At 46.2% G+C, this 22,436-nt stretch overlaps 1 protein-coding gene across 1 annotated transcript; it reads right to left on the bottom strand.

Moving 5' to 3' along the window:
• Positions 1-987: 987 nt before the first annotated feature.
• Positions 988-14,841, bottom strand: ZNF624 (zinc finger protein 624). The gene is made up of 5 exons (XM_066358167.1): positions 14,740-14,841; positions 13,117-13,191; positions 7,981-8,107; positions 7,300-7,395; positions 988-3,632 (listed from the first exon to the last, which is right to left on the bottom strand). The coding sequence occupies exons 2-5, from the start codon at positions 13,147-13,149 to the stop codon at positions 1,414-1,416; spliced, it is 2,475 nt and encodes an 824-aa protein (XP_066214264.1). The 5' UTR covers positions 13,150-13,191; positions 14,740-14,841; the 3' UTR covers positions 988-1,413.
• Between the last annotated feature and the right edge of the window lie 7,595 nt (positions 14,842-22,436).

The following is a 22,436-nucleotide window of genomic DNA, read 5'->3' as shown; positions in this document are numbered from 1 at the left end:
TCCACCAACTTTGAAACAACCATCAAGATTGGGAGGCCACCCCTTCATTCATGGCTCTCAAAAGTTCACACAAACACATAGCTTTACAGTTTTACTCCATACACGCTGCACTTAACACGTCTGTTTTCCCCAGTCTTTCCCTTTATTTATCTCCCTACCTCTCCTTTTCTGCTCCCTTCAAGTTAACCGTTAACTATCTCACCTGTTTCCATGCTCATCTGATCACACACACGAATATAAATACATAAGTGGGTGTACTCATTCAACAAAGTGAAATATTACAGATGTACATATCTGTAATAAAGCAGTTACCTATCAAAGATTGTAAAAAATCCTTGCAGTCAACTACTGTAGGTATAACTTACTTTAAAAATGACTCTCATGCTATTCCATGCATCAGGATACATCACAATTCATCCAACCGAGCCTTTTAGTGGCCATTCATTTCGTCTCCAGGTGGTTTTCTTCTGTCTCTAAAACAATACTTCAAGAAACATCCTTATTTCTGTGTACTCTTGTGCACTGATGCTTTTATTTCTGTGGGACAGACTTCTGGGTCAAAGCATTTTTATTTTTAAAATATTAGGTATTTTAAAAATTGGAATGCTCGTGGAAGTACAAGTTGACATAACCTTTTGGTAAGAGTGCACATTTCCCAAACCCCATTAGCAAACGATTCTTCATTTGCCAACTCCAGGAAGTGGAAGTGACAGCTCACTGGATGTTTTCATTTGCATTTCCCTGAGTACTATTTAGGTTCCTAATATTGTCACAGGTTAATGGCCATTTGGAGGTGCACTCCTACCAACGCCCTCCAGTCCAGATGGGTTAAAGACTTCAGTGTAAAAAAAATTATCAAAATTTTAGAAACAAACTTAGGAGACTATGTATAAACTAGGAATTAAGGAGACCCTTTTAACTAAAATGGTAAATCAAGAAAAAAAGAGAAAAATGGACAAAATATTTTACTATAAAAATAAAAATGCAGTGGTTTCTTTTACTACATAAAAAACCATAAAGACAAATGCTAGATTAAGAAAAACATCTGCAACACACATGACAAAGGATGAGTATCTAAAATATACACAGAGCAACTCCAGATTTATTTGACAGAGAAACCAATAGAAAAATAGGCAAAAATATACAGGCAATTCATTAAAGGTCATCTGTTAACTGAATAAAGTATGAAAGCTGGAAGGTTTGAATCTGTCCATTGTTGTACTCTACTATGAATTTTCTTATAACTTCTAAGACTGAACGTGATTAAATGCCTTTCCACATTCTTATATTTATGGAGTGTCTTTTCTTTGTATATCACACAAATTGTTTCTAAAATTTTTCCCACATTCATTAAATATACAGATCACAGCTTTTCTTGTGGAGCGGATATCTGTATAAATGACTTATTGTTTTCTATATTAACTGAGTTTCTCTCTGATGTATCCTTTGATGTACAGAAAGGCTGGAGCTGCTCCTGAAAAACTTCCCACATGCGTTACATTTATAGGGTTTTTCTCCGGTGTGCATCCTCAGATGCACAGTAAAGTCTGAGTTCGTTCTGAAGGCTTTCCCGCACTTTTCACATTTATAGGGCCGCTCCCCAGTATGAATTCTCCAGTGTAGAGTTAGCTGTGACAGAGTGATACAACCTTTTCCACACTCTTTGCACGTATAGGGTCTCTCGCCAGTATGTGTTCTCCAGTGCACTGTAAGGTACGAACCCCGCCTGAAGGCTTTTCCACAGACATCACATTTATAGGGTTTTTCTCCACTATGGATTTTCTGATGCTCTGTGACATGCACCATCTGGCTAAATGCTTTTCCACAGTCATTACATTTGAATGGTTTCTCTCCAGTATGTGTTCTCTGGTGGGTACTAAATCCTGAGTTACTTGTGAAAACCTTCCCACACTCATTACACTTATAGGGTTTCTCTCCAGTATGCCTTCTTTGATGCACAGTAAGCTGTGATGTGTTAGTGAAAGCTTTCTCACATTCACTACATTTATACGGTTTTTCTCCAGTGTGGGTCCTCTGATGGACAATAAGGTATGACTTAGTCCTGAAGGATTTCCCACAGTCACAGCATTTATAGGGTTTCACTCCAGTGTGAATTTTCTGGTGCTCTTTGAGATTTACCATTTTGGTGAACGCCCTCTCGCAGTCAGTACATTTATATGGTTTCTCTCCAGTATGAGTCCTCTGGTGTACCGTTAAGTGTGATTTTATTCTGAAAGACTCGCCACATTCACTGCACAGATAAGGTTTCTCTTCAGTATGAATTCTCTGGTGTATGATTAGGGATGAAGAACGCATGAAAGCCTTTCCACACTCACCGCATCTGTAAGGTTTCTCTCCTGTGTGCATCCTCTGGTGGACCATAAGGCATGAATAATTAATGAATGCTTTCCCACATTCGCTACATTTATAGGGTTTTTCTCCAGTATGAATTCTCTGATGTTCTGTGAAATTGGCTATACGATTGAATGATTTCCCACATTCATTGCATTCGTAGGGTTTTTCCCCAGTGTGAGTCCTTATATGTACAATAAGGCTTGAATTACTTCTGTAGGCTTTTCCACATTCATCGCATCTAAAGGGCTTCTCTCCAGTATGAATTCTCTGGTGAACATTAAAAATCGTGGTATTCTTGAAGGATTTCCCACACTCGTTGCATTGAAATGGTTTCTCTTGGGTATGGGTCTTCTGATGTACACTAAGATATGACTTATTCCTAAAGGCTTTTCCACAATCACTACACTTGTAGGGCTTCTCTCCATTGTGGGTTTCTTGATGTCGTGCAAGTTTTGATTTATCACTAAAAGCTTTCCCACATTCGCTACATTTATAGGGCTTCTCTCCTGTTTGAATTCTCTGGTGCTGATTAAGGCGTGCACACTGACTGAAAGATTTTCCACAGACATTACATTGATAAGGTTTCTCCTTAGTATGAATTCTCTGATGTACCATAAGTGATGAAGAAGCAATAAAGGCCTTCCCACATTCGTAACACTTAAAGGGCTTTTCTCCAGTGTGAATTTTTTTGTGCTGGTTAAGATACGAAGGCTGGCTAAATGTTTTCCCACATTCATTACATTCATAAGGTTTCTCTTTAGTGTGAGTTCTCTGATGCTGTATGAGTAATGACCTATAGCGAAAGGCCTTTTCACATGTAGTGCACTGAAAGGGTTTTTCTTTATTATAGGGTTGTTTCCCTAAAGTAAGTTCTGAAGTAGGCCTTGTGGCTTTGCTCCTGTTTGTATCCTTGCAATTTTTCTTTCCCAAATGGGTGTCTGTATTGAAATCTAAATTCTCTGTGAAATTTTCCTCATGTGTTTGGCATCTGCTCTGGATTTCTTCTGTGATAACTCCTGGTTCTGGACAGAAAACAGACCTGAATCGAACACCTCGCTGAGCAGTGGAAACTCTCTTGTGTGTGACTGTTCTCTGGCTCTTCCTCTCCTGACTGTTTTGCAGTCTCAACATCCTGTCACTCCTCTTCCACAGTCCTCCCACTCTGGACCCCCACAGACCCTTCTCTGTGAGTTTCTCTACTATGGTCTCCTGGGACAGACATTCAGAGATATCTTCTGTTCGTCCAGCATTCTTGGTTGCTGGTTTGGTGTCCAAATCTGGGGAGGGGAGAAAGAAAAATTAAATGACTGCATTTCTTTAGTTGGGGGGAATCTCACTAAACTGAGTAATAAAAAGAGAACTTGGACTGACAGTGAATATGTGGTTTCACCTGTTTGCAGATTGGCCTTCTTTTCTAGAAAGAAGAACCTAAAATAAAGGGATGCTGGTTAAGCCAAGAACCAAAGTAATAAATTCAAGGTTTTCCTCTATTAAAAAAATCCAGCCCTGTCGGATAGCTTGGTTGGTTAAAGTGTCATCCCAATACACAGAGGTTCCTAGTTAGATCCCTGATCAGGGCACACACCAGAACAGTTCAGTGTTTCTGTCTCTCTCTGCCCCTTCCTCTCTTTCTAAAAATCAGTAAGTTAAATAATTTAAAAAATTAATTCATAGTAATCTAATTCTCCTAGAATCTAAGTCTCTCAAATATTTTTTCTTTTTAATTCAGTGAGAATTGGGAAGGCAGAGAGACAGACTCCTGCATGTGCTCCAACTGGGATCCACCCAGCAAGCCAGCCAGGGGGTGATGCTCTGCCCATCTGGGGTGTTGCTCCGTTGCTCAGCAACCAAGCTCTTCTTAGCACTTGAGAAAGCCATCTTCAGTGCCCATGGCCAACTTGCCCCAATCCAGCCATGGCTGCAGGAGAAGAAGAGAGAGAGAGAAGCGACAGGGGGTGGTAGAGAAACTGATAGGTGCTTTTCCTGTGTGCCCTGACTGGGAATTGTACCCAGGACATCCACACGCCAGGCTGATGTTCCACCTCTGAGTCAACTGGCCAGGCCCAAAGTCTACTTTTAATTTACTCTCTTAAAAATATATATTTGATCCTGGCCGGTTGCCTCAGTGGTAGAGCGTCGGCCTGGTGTGCAGGAGTCCCGGGTTCGATTCCCGGCCAGGGCACACAGGAGAAGCGCCCATCTGCTTCTCAATCCCTCCCCCTCTCCTTCCTCTCTGTCTCTCTCTTCCCCTCCCGCAGCCAAGGCTCCATTGGAGCAAAGTTGGCCCGGGCACTGAGGACAGCTCCATGGCCTCCGCCTCAGGTGCTAGAATGGCTCTGGTTACAACAGAGCGACGTGCCAGCTGGGCAGAGCATCGCCCCCTGGTGGGCATGCCAGGTAGATCCCGGTCGGGCGCATGTGGGAGTCTGTCTGCCTCCCCGTTTCCAACTTCAGAAAAATACAAAAAAAAAAGAGTAAAAAATATATATAATTTGATATATAAAAACAATGTAACACATATGCATGTTACGAATGGCATCACAATAAACTAAATATGCAAATTAACTAGAATCCACTTCTTTCTTTTCATCTCTACCATCATCGTAATCAAATGTACTATCACCTCTTGCCTAGACTATTGTTAACAACCTCTTAACTGATTACGGACTTGCTTTATGCCCTTAAATTAAGTAAAATTCCTTCATTAAAATCTTTGTATGTCTTCACACCCACTTTGATTAGAATCCTTACCATCGTCTTCAAATCCCCACAGGCAGTGTCCTGTGCTCTAACTTATTCTATACCAGTCTCCTCCTCACGCTCAATCTCAGCAGCTCCCTTTCCTTCTAGAACACAGTTCTTTTTTGTCTGTATCAGGTTATTTGCCTGGAACGCCCCCTTGTCCTCTTCCCAGGGCTGGCTCCTCTGATCCGTCACGTTCCAGTTTCTTTTTTTATTTTTTATTTTTTATTTATTCATTATAGTGAGGGGAGAGAGAGAAGGGGGGAGGAGCAGGAAGCATCAACTCCCATATGTGCCTTGACCAGGCAAGCCCAGGGTTTTGAACCGGCAACCTCAGCGTTTCCAGGTTGACGCTTTATCCACTGCGCCACCACAGGTCAGGCACGTTCCAGTTTCAACGTCACCTCCTTAGAAGCCTTTCTTGACCACACTGTCTGAAGGAGGCAGCGTCACCCCATCCCAGTTACTCTTTCATACCCCCAAGTTATCTCAGAGCTCAAGTTACTGTAACCACTATTTAGCTTGCTTTTGTTTACTTACCTATTGACTACCGAGTATTTCTCAGAAATTAACCTTGACGCCTGACCTGTGGTGGCGCAGTGGGTAAAAGCGTCAACCTGGAACGCTGAGGTTGCCGGTTCAAAACCCCAGGCTTGCCTGGTTAAGGCACATATGGGAGTTGATGCTTCCTGCTCCTCCCCCTGTTCTTTCTATCTCTTTCCTCTCTCTGTCTCTTTCTTTCTCTGTGTCTCCTCTCTCTAAAATAATGAATAAATAAAAATATATATATAAAAAAAGAGCTGCTTAGAAAAAAAAAAAAAAAAAGAAATTAACCTTGACGAGGTCAGGGACCTGGTCCATCTTACTGCTGTAGGTCTAGCGTCTAGCTGTGCAGAGATAGCTGACTCCATTTGAAAACAAATCCTCCTGAACACCTGACCCTCTCGCCTTCCCCCCAGGTGGGCTATAAGTGTGTACAGAGACTCCAGGTTTATCAGGAACCACCATTAATCCTTCCTCTTGGGCAAGGTGCCCTCCCTGGTATTCCCCCCAATCTGGTCCCTTTGTTCCCCTTGATCACTTTGCCTTCCTTTTGGAGTGCAGATCCATTTCCTGGGGGGTATATAACAGGTGGTCTGGGGTGGTGAATGGGACAAGGATTCTTCTTGTCCTGCTACTGCCCAGGGCTGTGTTTTTATGAGTCCTCTATTAAGACTGACAACTTAGACTTGTCTGCTTCCTTCTGCGGCTGCTCGAATCTTTTGGCATTTGAGGGTTGCTTTGCATACACGCCTTTTCACAAAACACTTACCCAGTTCACAGTATATAGATGTTTAATAAACACTGATTAAGTAAATATGGTATTTTGACTCTCAACTGATTTCTTTTTTGTATTTTCAGTTAGTTAAGGACCTGGAGGAAACTGACCTGTGGAGGCACAGTGGACAAAGCGTCAACCTGGAACGCTGAGGTCGCCGGTTCGAAGCCCCAGATTTGCCAGGTCAAGGCACATATGAGAAGGAACTACTAGAGTTGATGCTTCCAGCTCCTTTCCCCCTGCCTTTCTCTCTCTCTCTCTCTCTCTAAAAAAATCAATAAATAGAACCTTAAAAAAACCACCACCCAGGAGGCAAACCTAAATCTGAGGGACTGTCAGCAACCCCCAAGGTTGCTTGTATTCTCAATTATCTAAGAACCCCAAAGTTCCAGCATTCTTATAGATAAAGTTAAATAATGACCATGTAGACTCAGCTTTAAAGAAATCAGTGATGATTCTCAAGAAAGCCTTTTCATAAAAATAAAGAAAAAAGATTTCAGATAATGGTAAACAACAACAAAAATGTAAATTTAACTGGAGACAATTTAACTGGAGCTGAAAGAGATATTTTATGCGTGTTTGAATGAAGAAGGAATAAAGGAACAATAATTAAAATAAAAATGAATCCTGGAAAGCAATGTAGGGTGGGATGGGAACCAAAAGAAGAGGACGGAGAGAGGGGGAAAGGGGAAAGAGGGAAATGGAGGGAGACCGGAGGAAAGAGAGAGGGAGGAGGAACAGGGAGAGAGAAAGAGGGAGAACCTTTTCCTCTGAGATAGCTACGAGAAGATACTCTCCAAAATATTTCACGTGCTCTGACTCATCCATGGAACAAATCCCACCTTCCTGGTTCTTACCAGCTTGCCTGGTTCTTACCAGCTTACCTGGACAGGGGGTTCTTGCAGTTTCTCTCACTACCACCCACAGTCCTTTTCCATCCTCCAAATGAGATATCATGTCTGGTTTGGAAACTGCAAGCCCTGTTCAGAGAGAAATGAGTAGGATTTTATTGTTCCTATGAGCAAGAACTACTGCCACATTCAGTCTTAATTCCTAATCTCTTGCGGAAAGTGGAGTTCTAGAGAAATGCTGTCCAATACAGTTGTGAATGGCTGCATGTGGCTATTTAAATATTTTTGTTTGTTTTAGATGAGAGGAGAGGAGATAGTGAGGCAGACTCCCACATATGCACTGACCGAGATCCACCTGGCAACCCCACCTGGAGCCAATGCTCCAGTACAGAGCTATTTTTAGCACCTGAAGCTGCTGTGCTCCAGTGGACCTATCCTCAGTGCCTGGGGCCACACTCAAACCAATTGAACCACTGGCTGTGTGAGGAAAAGAGGGAGAGAAGGGGAAGATGGAGGGAGAAAAGAAGCAGATGGTCGCTTGCCTGTGTGCCCTAACCCGCAATCAAACCTGGGATGTCCATATCCACTGAGCCAACTGGCCAGGGCCACTTATGAAATTTCAGTGCCAAAATTCAGTTAAGTACTTTGGAGACTCTGTACGTTCAGCAAACCCGGTCAAACGGGCAGCTACACGAACACTGAAGTTACCCTTACCCAGGGAGACGAGGTTCCTGTAATTCTCGAGCATCACATCCTTGTGCAGGGCTCTCTGCGTGGGGTCCATCAACCTCCACTCCTCCAAGGTGAAGTCTACAGCCACATCCTTAAATGTCACTGACTCCTAAAATAAACACACCGTGATCACCCAGGGCCTATACAATAAGACCAGTTAGGCAGCATAATTCATACAAAACTGGAGAAGAACTCCAGAAATCAGAATCACCAATGACTATGGAGGTCAACCAGTTCAACCCTTAGAGAATGTATGACTCTCCCTAGAAACAGGAACTTAAAACCACAAGAGGAGGCCAATCTAATTTTAGTGTTACCTAATAGTAGGATTTTTTTTTCAGACCAATTCAAATCTGGTTTTCTATATACTGGTCCTCCTATATCATCTGGAGTCAAAAGCATGGACTCCTCCTTCCTGAGAAAATCTTTAAAATATTTCATAACAGCTCATAGTACTTTCCACCCAAATCATCTTTTCTTCTTCAAAACCCTGGCTTTATGCATAATGTCAACATTTTTTCAGTTTAATCTATAAAATACAGCTTACCAAAAAACAGTTTATCATTCAGACAACTGATAAAGAATATTATAAGATCTCTCTCTGAAAAACACAAATAAGAAATCACAGAACTTTGTGGAATTTCTTTGGTCAGGATATGAAATATATACAAAATTGTGTAAAAAATGAAAGACTTAACCATGAGAATTATTTTCTTTTCTTATTTTTAGCGAGAGAGACAGAGAGAACAGATAGGGACAGACAGGCAGGAAGGAGAGAGACGAGCAGCATCAATTCTTCGCTGTGGTACCTTAGTTGTTATTGATTACATTCTCATATGTGCCTTGACAGGGGGGCTACAGCCGAGCCAGTGACCCCTGGCTCAACCCAGAGACCTTGGGCTTCAAGCTAATAACATTTGGACTCACACCAGCGACCATGGGGTCATGTCTATGATCCCACGCTCAAGCCAGTGACCCCGTGCTCAAGCTGGTGACCTCAGGGTTTCAAACCTGGGACCTCATTGTTCTAGGTTGATGTTCTATCCACTGGTGAAGCTGAAATTTTTTTCTTTTCTTTTTCTTTCTTTTTTTTTTCATTTTTCCGAAGCTGGAAACGGGGAGGCAGTCAGATAGACTCCCGCATGCGCCCAACTGGGATCCACCCGGCACGCCCACCAGGGGGCGATGCTCTGCCCACCAGGGGGCGATGCCCTACCCCTCCGGGGCGTCGCTCTGTTGCATCCAGAGCCATTCTAGTGCCTGGGGCAGAGGCCACAGAGCCATCCTCAGCGCCCGGGCCATCTTTGCTCCAATGGAGCCTCGCCGCAGGAGGGGAAGAGAAAGACAGACAGGAAGGTGACGGGGAGGGGCGGAGAAGCAAATGGGCGCCTCCGCCTCTCCTGTGTGCCCTGGCCGGGAGTCGAACCTGGGACTCCTGCACACCAGGCCGATGCTCTACCGCTGAGCCAACCGGCCAGGGCCTGAAAAATTTTTCTTAACACAACTGATTCATTTCTGATTTTGATATTTTTCTTGAAAAATAAACAGGTGGATTCTGTATTCACAAATAAAAAAGTAAACTTAAATACAATGAAATAAAAATATCTAAACAAACTCATCTTAAAAATGGAAATATTATTAAGGAATAGGAACTGATGTTGATGTATTCTTGATATTTTAATGGTACCGGATCTTACAATGTGAATCAAGAGTCAGACTATGTGATACATGATACTTGATCATTAGCAACGATGATGTGACTATTTGCCAAATCAGGGCTGCCACCATCGAGAAAAATGAAATGTGACAAATTGATGCTACCAGCCCTGGGGTTACTACAGCCATCACACGAGATGGAATTCACCGGGAACCTGCAATGAAGTAGGAACATTGAGAGGCAGGGGCAGGAAGAGAACTGTCCTCTTTATTTTCCTTACACGCGGTGGGAAGTATTACCTTCACCACCTCGGGCTCTCCTGCCCAAAGATGAAGATCTTCATCTGGCTGGGGGCCCTCAGGGCTCCGAGGGATACAGGGCAAGATCACTCAGTGACAGGCTGCCTGTGCCAATACAGCAGAGCCTCGGAAAGCGCAGTAGCTCACCGTGGACGTGGTTTATGGGGGATGACTTCTTTACTGTCTTATTAGGGCTGATATCAAGGTCCCATAGTAACATCCAATCGTAATCTCCTTTCATCAAACACACAAGATTGAGAAAGGTATAACTGCACAGGGTCTAAAGGACGCTTTTAACACAGAACTTAACAAAACAAAATTAAACTTAGCTAAGGGATCTTCAGATGCTATATAATTCTTTTTCATATGGGGATGAAATCTAATTCTTACAAAGTATTATTCTTGCTTAAGAATAATATTCAAAAGCAACTAATACCCTGTTTTCTGCAGTTCAATTATTAGTGTTTGGGAAGGTGGCATGTCTCAGTACTCAGGAAATATTTTCTGGGACCTCTCGTATGACTGTTTTCTTCCAAACCTTAGAAACGATATCCTATGAGGGCCTGATTTTATGAAATGAAATTTTACTATGCCTTATAGTAGCACTTACCAGTTTTAAATTTTGTGCCATTTAAAAAATATGGTTAAAAGTATTGACTTAAATTTCATTGAGAAAAATGTTGTAAAAACCCCTCCCAGGTTTGTACAATGACGCGACGTCAATCTCTGATGATTAGGAGTGGCTTTGATCAGGCCAATGCTGGCCAGATACTTTGGATCTACTAATAACAGTGATATTTGTTTTCTATTACTCTTTTCAAGGATATGTTTCTTTTTCTTTGTTTATTTTATTGATCTCTAGCAGGAGAGGAAGGGAGAGAGAGACACACAGGAATATCAATCTACTCCTGTACATGCCCTGACCGGGGATCGAACTGGCAACCTCTGTGCTTCAGGGACGAAGCCCTAACCACCTGAGCTATCCGGTCAGGGCTCAAGGGTATGCTTTTAGGATTGGTTACATGTTATATATCCGGGCTACAAAGAAAGAAAGATCACTACACTACTACAGGTTATGGGTCATTACTCTTGGTACAGGGGAACGAGACGGCGATTCTTGTCTTTCTTGAGAGCAAGAATTCAATCGAGACAAAGTGTAGCCAGTAAAGGAAGAATTTACTGGCTGTGCAGGAAGAAAGTCAGAGAAAAGGGGGCCTGGGAGACAGGTTCAGGGGGTGGGCCCCGGATGAACTGCCGCTGTCCATGGCTCCCCTGGTTGTGAGTCTCGGGGGGCCCTTCAGAGCTCAGGAGAAATAGGGGGCGATGGAAACGCCCCTGGGGAAGAGGAGGAGAGATGAGGGAAGGGAAGTCATGAGTGCACTCCCAGAGGGAGAGTGCTGGGACCTCCGTCCTGAGGGATTTTAAGAGTGGCAATTTTAAGGGGGGTCCCAAGGGAGGAGCTCGAAAGAACACTCCTCAGCTCTCCAGGTGTGTTCCCCAGGTGTGTTCTCAGGGTGTGTTCCCCAGGTGTGTTCCCCAGGTGTGTTCTCCAGGTGTGTTCCCCAGGTGTGCTCTCCAGGTGTGTTCCCCAGGTGTGCTCTCCAGGTGTGTTCTCCAGGTGTGTTCCCCAGGTGTGTTCCCCGGGTGTGTTCCCCAGGTGTGTTCCCCAGGTGTGCTCTCCAGGTGTGTTCCCCAGGTGTGTTCTCCAGGTGTGTTCTCAGGGTGGTACTCTCCACTGGGCGGTCAGCACCAAGGCAGCTGGTCCTGAGGTCAGCCGTGGCTTTCCTCTGTCTGCTTTGCTTTTTGGGGGGGGCTTGGAGCTGAAACACAACTTGAGGACTAGATGTTACCTCTAGGTGTTAATGCTTGAGCAGTAGTGTCTGGATTTCTCGTTTGTTCCTTCTCGAAGGGGGTCTAAAGCCACGTGACTACTGATATGCCAGGGGAAGAAAGGGCAGGGAGGGTCCGAATTCCACGACCAGCGATATGAGAGCCGGGGGGTCTAAACCACACGATCAGCTGCGGGAACAACGGTGCCACACTGGGGGCGAGGTCCCTGTTTTCCCAGCTTTGCCTATTGCTAGGCACCTGGAGTTTTGCATCTTGGTGGCCTTCTGTGTCTGGCCTACAGTCTGCTCTGCTCACGTCTGTCTAACCACCTGCCACACTACGACAAATTCTATTTGTTACCTTTCTTCTGAAGCTATTTCAGAAAGCCGCTGATTAACACAGCTTCCAATATGTTCACACCCATCTCAAATACACTCCTCCACACACACTTTCACGTCTTCAGAGAAACGTGAAAAGACTCAGCTGAAATATCTGATTTCCAGTCCTATCCTTCATTCCCCATTTGGAGTCACTAGCGCACTCACGACTCCGCTGCGCAGCCTTGGCCTGAACCCCTTTCTCACCTGAAGTACCTTCCCCAATGCTTTCCCGGCTTTCAATCCCATTTGTAATTCAATCCGAGCTTCAATCTAAACACCCTCCTAACCATCGTCTGGAGCTTCCCTTGACGCATTTAGCCCACACTACTGTCCCATTTCCTTCCTTCCACAGCGCTCACCATCCTTACTATATCGCTAGGCAACCGCTACTTATCTAAACAAACGATGTAGCTATTCCCTTTGTCTGCCTTACTTCAATGAGAAGTAAGCTCCTACAGCCAAGCACTGTGTCTTAAACATCTCTCTCCCTGTCATCTATTAAGCTTGATCACTTCTTAACAGGTAAAAAAGTGGAAGTCACTGAGAGTGGGCACAAGGGGAATGGTCCCTATGAATTAAGAGTGTGACTGTGTGTACATATTTTTTTCCAAAATTTCCTGAATGAAATTTTCCAGCTGAAAAATATACCAGTTTATTACCCTATCAATAACTGAAATTTCCTGGGAACAATAAAAATTTAACAACGTAAGTAAAATTCTCGGATTGCCTATTGTATCTAAAGATAGCCCCAACATTTCTTGAAAGATCTGGAAATTTGGTTCAATATGTATAGTGAATCTTTCTATAGGTTACAGCCTTTACTCACAAATTCAACAATTTGATTCAGTTACCAGAAGAGGTGTGGGTAAGGCAGACAAGTCACAAGGCTTCAGGAAAAGACATGTCCTCAAACCCAGACAGCAGATCAGAGATAAGGAAACCCCAAACTCACCAGAAGTCCAGCTGAAGACACCATCGCAGCCATTATCTCCTCCTCTCTGTTCTCCTCTCGAGATGGAGTGGAGTCCTACAAAGACATATCTGAGAATGAGAAACAAGTCATGAAAACCAATTCTGCCTTGGAAATCTCAGACTCACCACATTGGAATCCTGACACATAAGTAAGCATGACTTCCCTAAAGAACACGAGAGTAACCCCAGGAGCACTGAGAAAAAAAAAAAAAAGATTCTTGCCGTTGCAGATCTTGAGAGTTTATATATATATATATATTTTTTTTTTTTTGTATTTTTCCGAAGCTAGAAACAGGGAGAGATCCCGCATGCGCCCGACCGGGATCCACCCGGCACGCCCACCAGGGGGCGACGCTCTGCCCACCTGGGGGCGTCGCTCTGCCATGACCAGAGCTACTCTAGCGCCTGGGGCAGAGGCCAAGGAGCCAAACCCAGCGCCCGGGCCATCTTTGCTCCAATGGAGCCTCGGCTGCGGGAGGGGAAGAGAGAGACAGAGAGGAAGGAGGGGGTGGAGAAGCAAATGGGCGCTTCTCCTATGTGCCCTGGCCGGGAATCGAACCCGGGTCCCCCCGTACGCCAGGCCGACGCTCTACCGCTGCGCCAACCGGCCAGGGCCACTAAACATCTTTTTAATTTTTAGTATCAGAATAAACAATCCTATTTAAAATGTAATATACTGTTTGACCTCTACCGTGTAAAATAACACAGAGAGAGAACAAAACTGGCAAGCAAGGAAGCCAAATTCTGAGACCTCTGAGACTTGGGCCTGTGTTTACCCTTCTTCCTACTTTTCCCACACTTTCCAAGTAGACAGTACGACGTATTTCCATATACGGACTAGGACCTTGGAATAGGAGTAAAATTCCAGAGTGTCTGTGCACAGCCACTAGTGTCGGTCTGGCTCCTGCGGACATGCGACCATCAGCAAGTCAACTTAAGCTCCACACAAAGCGGCCGTGACGAGCCCATGAGGCCACACGCCGTGACGACTGCAAATGATGTCTATCTAGGCTAGTCTTTTCCCAGAGTCCTAATTCCCTAGATATTCTTTTCCGGATGTGGTGACTTCCACCTGTCTCGCCAAGCATGGCCAGAAGTATCACAGGCTAACGGAAAAAGCTGCCCGTTGCTGTGGTTCCCAAGCCATGGATGGACCAGAACACCATTTACCAACGGAAAGCAACACTACTGTCCTGTCGGGGCGAGAGAAGCGACTTAAAAGTGACATATACATACATATACATACATACATAGATACATAGATACGTATGTATATGTATGTGTATTTTAAAAAGGGGAGTCTTTCCAACGCCGTAGAACGAGCTGCCCAGGCGGGAGAGGGTCCACCTGCTCTGCTCCATCGCGCGTGCAGGCGCCCGGGCTGGTCCCGCCGCGGGGAGAGGGGACTGCGGTCCGGCTCGGCTCGGCCCGCGCCCGGCGGCACCGACGCCCTAAAGACGCCGAGGGGACACCGAGCGCAGAAGCGGGCGGACGACCGGCCCGGCCCCCGCGCCTCCCTCCCGGGCAGCTCCGCGCAGGGCAGGGGCTCGGGGCGGCGGGGCGGCGACCAGCGGGACCTGGTGGCGCCCGGGGCGACGGGTACCTGGCAGCCGCACTGAGGACCAGGGATAGGCGCTCGCAGAGCAGGGCGGGAACACTTCCAGCGATGGCGCGGGCGGCCCGGCTGGCCGGCCGGCCGCCAGCCCGGCACTGCGCCTGCGCGGCCGCGGCACCCGGACTACAAGGCCCAGAACCCTCTGCGCCCAGCTGCCCCTGCTTCCCTTTGTCTGCACCTGGGAGGGAGCTGGCTGTGCGGATCATTCATTTGTGGGGGTCCTGGAAAGGCTATCAGACTGAATAGATTTGTCCTGAGAGGCCGCAACTAGGTGTCAAGCACTACCACTGGGCGCTAGCGTCCCAAAGAAGGAGGACAGCTCTGGCCTCGGAACATTTCCCCGAGGCTGAAGAAATAAAGTCATTGAAAGAGTAGTTTGGCCCTCCTCTGGCTTAGTTAAAAATTAAAACCCCAGACACCAGCAGGTGCGTGTGTGTGTGTGCACGCCTTTGCTTCTCTTTTCATTCAAGTTCTTTTTTTTTTTTTTTCCTGACAAGAAACAGAGAGAGGGACAGATAGGGACAGATAGGCAGGAGGGGAGAGAGATGAGAAGCATCAATTCTTCATTGCGACACTTTAGTTGTTCATTGATTGCTTTCTCATATGTGCACTGACCAGGGGCTACAGCAGAGAGAGTGACCCCTTGTTCAAGCCAGTGTGACCTTGGGCTTCAAGCCAGCTACTGTGCGGTCATGTCTTTGATGCTGCGCTCAAACCGGCAACCTTGGGGTTTCAAACCTGAGTCCTCTATGTCCCAGTCCGATGCTCTACCCACTGCGCCACTGCCTGGTCAGGCTCATTCAAGTTCTTGATGGAAAAAAATCGGTTAAGGCTTTCATTATAGTTTCCGGGTCTTTGAAAGCAGAGCCTCTTTCTTGGCTCATTCAAATAGTTGTAATATACAATGTAACAAATAGATCATACAATTAATATTCTTATTAATATACAATGTTATTAATGGTTATACAGTATACATGTCTTATATTATTATTACATGATTATTATTATTATTATTATTATTTTTGTATTTTTCTGAAGCTGGAAACGGGGAGAGACAGTCAGACAGACTCCCTGCATGCGCCTGACCGGGATCCACCCGGCACGCCCACCAGGGGGCGATGCTCTGCCCCTCTAGGGCGTCGCTCTGTTGCGACCAGAGCCACTCTAGTGCCTGGGGCAGAGGCCAAGGAGCCATCCCCAGCGCCCCGGCCATCTTTGCTCCAATGGAGCCTCGCTGCGGGAGGGGAAGAGAGAGAGAGGAAGGAGAGGGGAGGGGTGGAGAAGCAGATGGGCGCTTCTCCTGTGTGCCCTGGCCAGGAATCGAACCCGGAACTTCTGCACGCCAGGCCGACGCTCTACCACTAAGCCAACCGGCCAGGGCCTACATGATTATTTTTAAAGGCATGTTTCCCTTTGTCTTGGTTCCATGGCTTCAGTGGCCAAAGACCATATTCTGCACCAATAGTCCTCAAGGGCGTTGGGCAGCTTCCCACAAAGACAAGACTGTTCCTCTGTAATCCAATCCTAACCTGTGTGCCTGGCGTTCTGTGCTGCTTTGGTTGTGTATGAGGCCTATTCTGGGTCACCCCCTCCAGCTGGGGCACAAGAAAGTCCAGGGAAAGTGAACGCAGTGTGAAATGGCTGTTGAGATCTCAAAGAGCCGGTGGCTAACTGGGGAAAGTGCGACATAACCCAATAGCCTTTGAACATTAGAGGGGAAAGGAATTCAAATGGGAAATCAAACTCCTGGAGATAACAAACATGATGTCAAAAATGAAAAATAGCCCTGGCCGGTTGGCTCAGCGGTAGAGCGTCGGCCTAGCGTGCGGAGGACCCGGGTTCGATTCCCGGCCAGGGCACATAGGAGAAGCGCCCATTTGCTTCTCCACCCCTCCTCCACGCCTTCCTCTCTGTCTCTCTCTTCCCCTCCCGCAGCCAAGGCTCCATTGGAGCAAAGGATGGCCCGGGCGCTGGGGATGGCTCTGTGGCCTCTGCCTCAGGCGCTAGAGTGGCTCTGGTCGCAACATGGCGACGCCCAGGATGGGCAGAGCATCGCCCCCTGGTGGGCAGAGCGTCGCCCCATGGTGGGCGTGCCGGGTGGATCCCGGTCGGGCGCATGCGGGAGTCTGTCTGACTGTCTCTCCCTGTTTCCAGCTTCAGAAAAATGCAAAAAAAAAAAAGAAAAAAAAAAAGAAAAATATATTGGGTTGGAGTAATAGCAGATTAGACACTGAAAAAGAAAAGATTAGTGAAGTCAAAGACATACAAATAGAAACTGTCCAAAATGAAATATGGAGAAAAAGGATGCGGTCCGGACAGTGCACCAGCGAGTTATGGAAAAATATGAAGTAGTCTAACTATGTGTAATTAGAATTCTAGAAGGAAAGGAAAGAGAGGGAGTAGAAAGATACTTAAAGAAACAATGGCTAATTATTTTCAGAATTTGATGAAAATGATAAATCCATAGATCCAAGAACCTCAATGAAATGCAAAGAAAAGACATGAAGAAAACCACACCAAGGCATGTTATAATCAAACTGCTGCAAAGCAGTGATAAAGGAACATCTTGAAAACAGAAGAAGATTATGTACATAGGTGGGCAAAAGTTTGCAGTTGTAATAAAATACAGTACAATAATTAATAAATGATAATGCAAGAATAACCTGACCAGGTGGTGGCACAGTGGATAGAGCTTCGACCTGGGATGCTGAGGACCCAGGTTCAAAACCACAAAGTCACAGGCTTGAGCACAGGGTCACTGGCTTGAGCGCAGGGTCGCTGGTTTGAGTGTGGGATCATAGACATGATCCCATAGTCGCTGGCATGAGCCCAAGGTCTCTGACTTGAGCAAAGGGGTCACTGGCTTGGCTGGAGCTCCCATTCAAGGCACATATGAGAAAGCAATCAATGAACAACTAAGGAGCAGCAACAACAAATTGATGCTTCTCCTCTCTCTCCCTTCCTGTCTGTCTCTGTCTGTACCCACCCTTCACTTAAAAAAAAAATGAGCCAGACATTTCTTTCTGAGTTTTATCAGTATGGAATATACGGTAAGTATGCATTCTATTTTTTTGTAAGACTTGGTACTGTATTTTTCTAACCACCATTCCAAAGTGTGGGGTGTTATCTCAAACATCCAAGCAATTCTTGAATACCAGCTGGGTGCCCTACAATTTAACTCAGTTCTGACACTATCTACCCAGAGATAGCATCAATTCCCACAGGTGAAGGGACCAGTCCTACAAGACCGCCCCACCCCCACTTCAGAGGACAATTGCAGGTCCAGGTTGCCACCTGTACTTCTGACCTACCGGTTGTAGATCAGAGGATTCAAGACCCCCTCCTCATCCTTTGAGTTCAAGTAATTTGCTAGAGAGGCTCACAGGACTCAGAGGAGCATTTTACTTACTAGATCACCACTTTATTACAAAAAGGACTTAACTCAGGGACAGCGAGATGGAAGAGATACATGGGGCAAGGTGTGGGGACATGGCACGGGGCTTCACGCCCACTCCAGGCACACGACTTTCCCCAAATTTCCACAGATTCACCGACCTGGAAGCCCTGTGAGCTCCATCCTTTTTGGGTTTTTAAAGCGTCTTCCTGACATCAGGCACAATTGATTAAATCATTGGTCATTGGTTATTGATTCAACCTCAAGTCCCTCTCCCCTCCTGTAACCTCCTAATTGCATGGTTGGTTCTCCTGGCAACCAGTTCCCATTCTTCAGTGGGGGCTGAGTTAATCTAAACCGGTTTTACTCATTTGCTAAATTATATTACTTGCATATCTTTAAGATTATGAAAATTTTAGTATTATGTATTTAATTGCATTGAATTATAGTTGTGACAAACATTTTGATATCAACAATTATGTTGCCCTGTAGTTAGCTTATACACAGTACATAATTTCCAAAGGACTTTAGTTAACTTTAAGACCTAGAACTGGCCCTGGCTGGTTGACTCAGCAGTAGGTAGAGTGTCAGACTCGTATGTGGAAGTCCCAGGTTTGATTCCCGGTCAGGGCAAACAGGAGAAGCGACCATCTGTTTCTCCACCCTTCCTCCTCTCTCTCTCTCACTCTCTCCCTTCCTCCTGCAGCCATAGCTTAAATGGTTGGAGCAAGTTGGCCTGGGCGCTGAGGATGGCTCCATGGCCTTGCCTTAGGCGCTGAAATAGCTAACAGAGCAGTGGCCCCAGATGGGCAGAGCATCACCCCCTAGTGGGCATGCCAGGTTGATCCCAGTTGGGATGCATGCGGGAGTCTGTCTTTCTGCCTCCCTGCTTCTAATAATAATAATAATAATAATAATAATAATAATAGACCTAGAACTGGTAGTAAAATCAAGTAAGTGCATCTTGTGGCACAGGGACACGTGCACACAGTTGTTGCTGATCTGCTGACTCACCTCACTGGCAGGAAGTGGAAGCTGGGCTGCTGACTCACCTCACTGGCAGGATTCCACTTCCTGCCCTGCCTCTTTCACTTTTCTGATTCCTGGATTGCCAATGTGCGTTTAGCTCCACGACCATGGGAGCTGGCTTCTGCGAGACACCTCAGTCACCAAGGTCAGAGGCCTCAGGAATGGACACGGGTCTCTGTCCACCTTTCCATGAGGTCCTAGCTCAGGTGCATGGGATACCGGGATTTTGTGATCTTCCTTTGTTTACTGGCTGTGGACTTCCAAACATCAGACAGAGATAGCTTTGCAGAGATTGTGACGCAGTGGCCACAATGCCCAGAGCTGGTATCTTTTCAGACATAAGCCAGGCCTTCCCAGGAGAGGACCCGTGACTTTGTGGCTCTTGGGTGGATTTCCCTCCCATGTTCAAGTGTGAGAGGGATGTCTGTGGCTCTGGTCATATCACACGTTTGTGACCTTTGTTCATCTGCCTAATTGCTCGTGTAGAACAGAATTCTCGATCACGTGTTCCAGTGAATTATTTTGGTTAGCTAAGTTGTAATTAATCTGAATGGTTGAAATACTTATTTTCGAACAAGGATGGCAGCAAAACTGTGCAGAAAACACTTAACACAGCACGCCTGAGATTGCCATCTTTTTTTTTTTTTTTTTTTTTTTCATTTTTCTGAAGCTGGAAACAGGGAGAGACAGTCAGACAGACTCCCGCATGCGCCCGACCGGGATCCACCCGGCACGCCCACCAGGGGCGACGCTCTGCCCACCAGGGGGCGATGCTCTGCCCCTCCTGGGCGTCGCCATGTTGCGACCAGAGCCACTCTAGCGCCTGGGGCAGAGGCCACAGAGCCATCCCCAGCGCCCGGGCCATCTTTGCTCCAATGGAGCCTTGGCTGCGGGAGGGGACGAGAGAGACAGAGAGGAAAGCGCGGCGGAGGGGTGGAGAAGCAAATGGGCGCTTCTCCTGTGTGCCCTGGCCGGGAATCGAACCCGGGTCCTCCGCACGCTAGGCCGACGCTCTACCGCTGTGAGATTGCCATCTTTAGAAGGGCCTGCTGACGGGTCTGAGCCCTGGTTGGCATCCAAGAACTCGCCTGTGGACGGCTCCTCCGCCCCCATAGCTGGGAAGAGTGGACAATGTGCACGTCTCCAGGAGTTGTGAAGGCCCGGACGAACACTTAGAAATGTGTCTGGTTTCCTGAATGACATGGGTATGTTTTACGGTTGGTCTTTCTTTACCTCTTAAAATATGCTTAAATCAGGAGAATTTAAAAGCAATTTACAAAAGTTTCTGACCATAAAGACATAAGTATCATGTACTGACAGTGGACCAATAAAAGCAGTCAAATTTAGTTAATAGGTAAGCAAAAACATCTGACAAGCAGACCGCTAAGACTTCTAAGATTCGTGTCAAGGTACAAACACATAGACTGGACACGAAGTATAAAGAGAACGAATATGGAAATACATGGCCCGACCCTGTGGTAGTTCAGTGGACAAAGTGTCAACCTGGGACGCTGAGGTTGCTGGTTCAAAACCCCGGGCTTGCCTGGTCAAGGCACATATGGGAGTTAATGCTTCCTGCTCCTCCCCCTACCCTTCTCTCTCTCTTCTCTCTAAAATGAATAAATAAAATCTTTTTTTAAAAAAAATACAGAAATGCAAAGGGCCAGAGTTCTCAGTAAAACTCAGAAAAGCAAATCCTTTAACACCACTTAAACTGGAATTTGATTACCAACTTGCGTCTCTGGAACTCTGAGATAGCTCCTGATTCAGTGGTACTTAGAGGAAAAAACAAAAAACCAACCAACACCCCACCCCCCCTGCCCCCCAGGTTCCTCAAGGTCTTCAGGACAGCACCAGACAGAAGCAAGAGCAGGAAGTGAGGCCCTCTCCTAGCAGGAGCTGGAGAGTGGGACGCTCAGTTCTTAAATCAGTCAGTGAGAGGGGTGGGAGACACACCCCTTCCTAGTTTCTACTGGTGGATGCTGAGACACACCCCTTCCTAGTTTCTACTGGTGGATGCTGAGACACACCCCTTCCTAGTTTCTATTGGTGGATGCTGAGCTTCTCGCTGTGGATTGAAAACTTGTCCCAATGTGACAGCGCTGGGAGGCGGGGCCTTGGACAGGGGGCGAGGCCATGATGGCGGAGCTCTCGGGAATGAAGGCGGTCCTCCGCTACAAGGCCCCAGAGCTCCCTCGCCCTCTCACAATGTGACGACACAGTGGAAAGATGGCTGTCTATGGACCAGGAAGCCTCTCCTCAGACGCTGAATCTCCTGGGACCTTGGTCTTGGACTTGATGTCGTTTTCAGAGCTGTGATGTCGAATGTTGAACATAAGCCATTCCGTCTGTGATTTCTTGTTAAACAGCAGCCCAAATGGGCTAAGACACCACTTTATTAAACTATGTGTGTGTAGCGCACACACATGGAGAGAGAGAGAAGGGGAGAGTGGGAGAGAAAGGGGACACTGTACCACTTACCGTCTTCCAGCCCCTTCATGTGCATTGTTGTATTTAATCCTCACAACAACCTTATGGAAGGGAGATGATTTATCTCCATTTTGCAGATAAAAAACAAAGAGGCTCAGAGAATAAGTAGCATTTTAAGGTCACAGAGTTGCTAAGCGGAGGTGGCAAAATTAAAAACCAGCTTGGTAAAGCCTGTGTGGATGTCATTTTGGTAGTCAGATGTTGGCCTCCAAACGATGAATTTATTTTTGCTCCAGCTTTTGGCCTGAGGAACAGTAAGTACAGTGTGTCCGTAAAGTCACGGTGCACTTTTGACTGGTCACAGGAAAGCAACAAAAGACGACAGAAATGTGGAATCTGCACCAAATAAAAGGAAAACTCTCCCAGTTTCATACCTATTCAGTGCAGTTCGATGTGGGCTCACACACAGATTTTTTAGGGCTCCTTAGGTAGCTATCCCGTATAGCCTCTACAGACTCGTCACTGACTGATGGCCTACCAGAACGGGGTTTCTCCACCAAACTGCCGGTTTTCTTCAACTGCTTATCCCACCAAGTAATGTTATTCCTATGTGGTGGCGCTTTGTTATAAACGCGCCGATAGTCATGTTGCACTTTGGTCCTGGATTCGAATTTAGCGAGCCACAGAACACACTGAACTTTCCTCTGTACCGTCCACATCTCGACTGGCATGGCCGTGGGCTGCTCCACTGTATACACAGTGTTATGTCACCATCTGCGCATGCGCACATGCTGCCACATCATCCTACAGAAACTGGGAGGGTTTTCCTTTT

The sequence above is a fragment of the Saccopteryx leptura genome, unplaced genomic scaffold (genome assembly GCF_036850995.1).
Source record: "Saccopteryx leptura isolate mSacLep1 unplaced genomic scaffold, mSacLep1_pri_phased_curated manual_scaffold_76, whole genome shotgun sequence".
Lineage (NCBI taxonomy): Eukaryota > Metazoa > Chordata > Mammalia > Chiroptera > Emballonuridae > Saccopteryx > Saccopteryx leptura.
The sequence above is the reverse complement of the archived record's forward strand: the minus strand, read 5'-3'. Positions and strand labels throughout refer to the sequence as shown.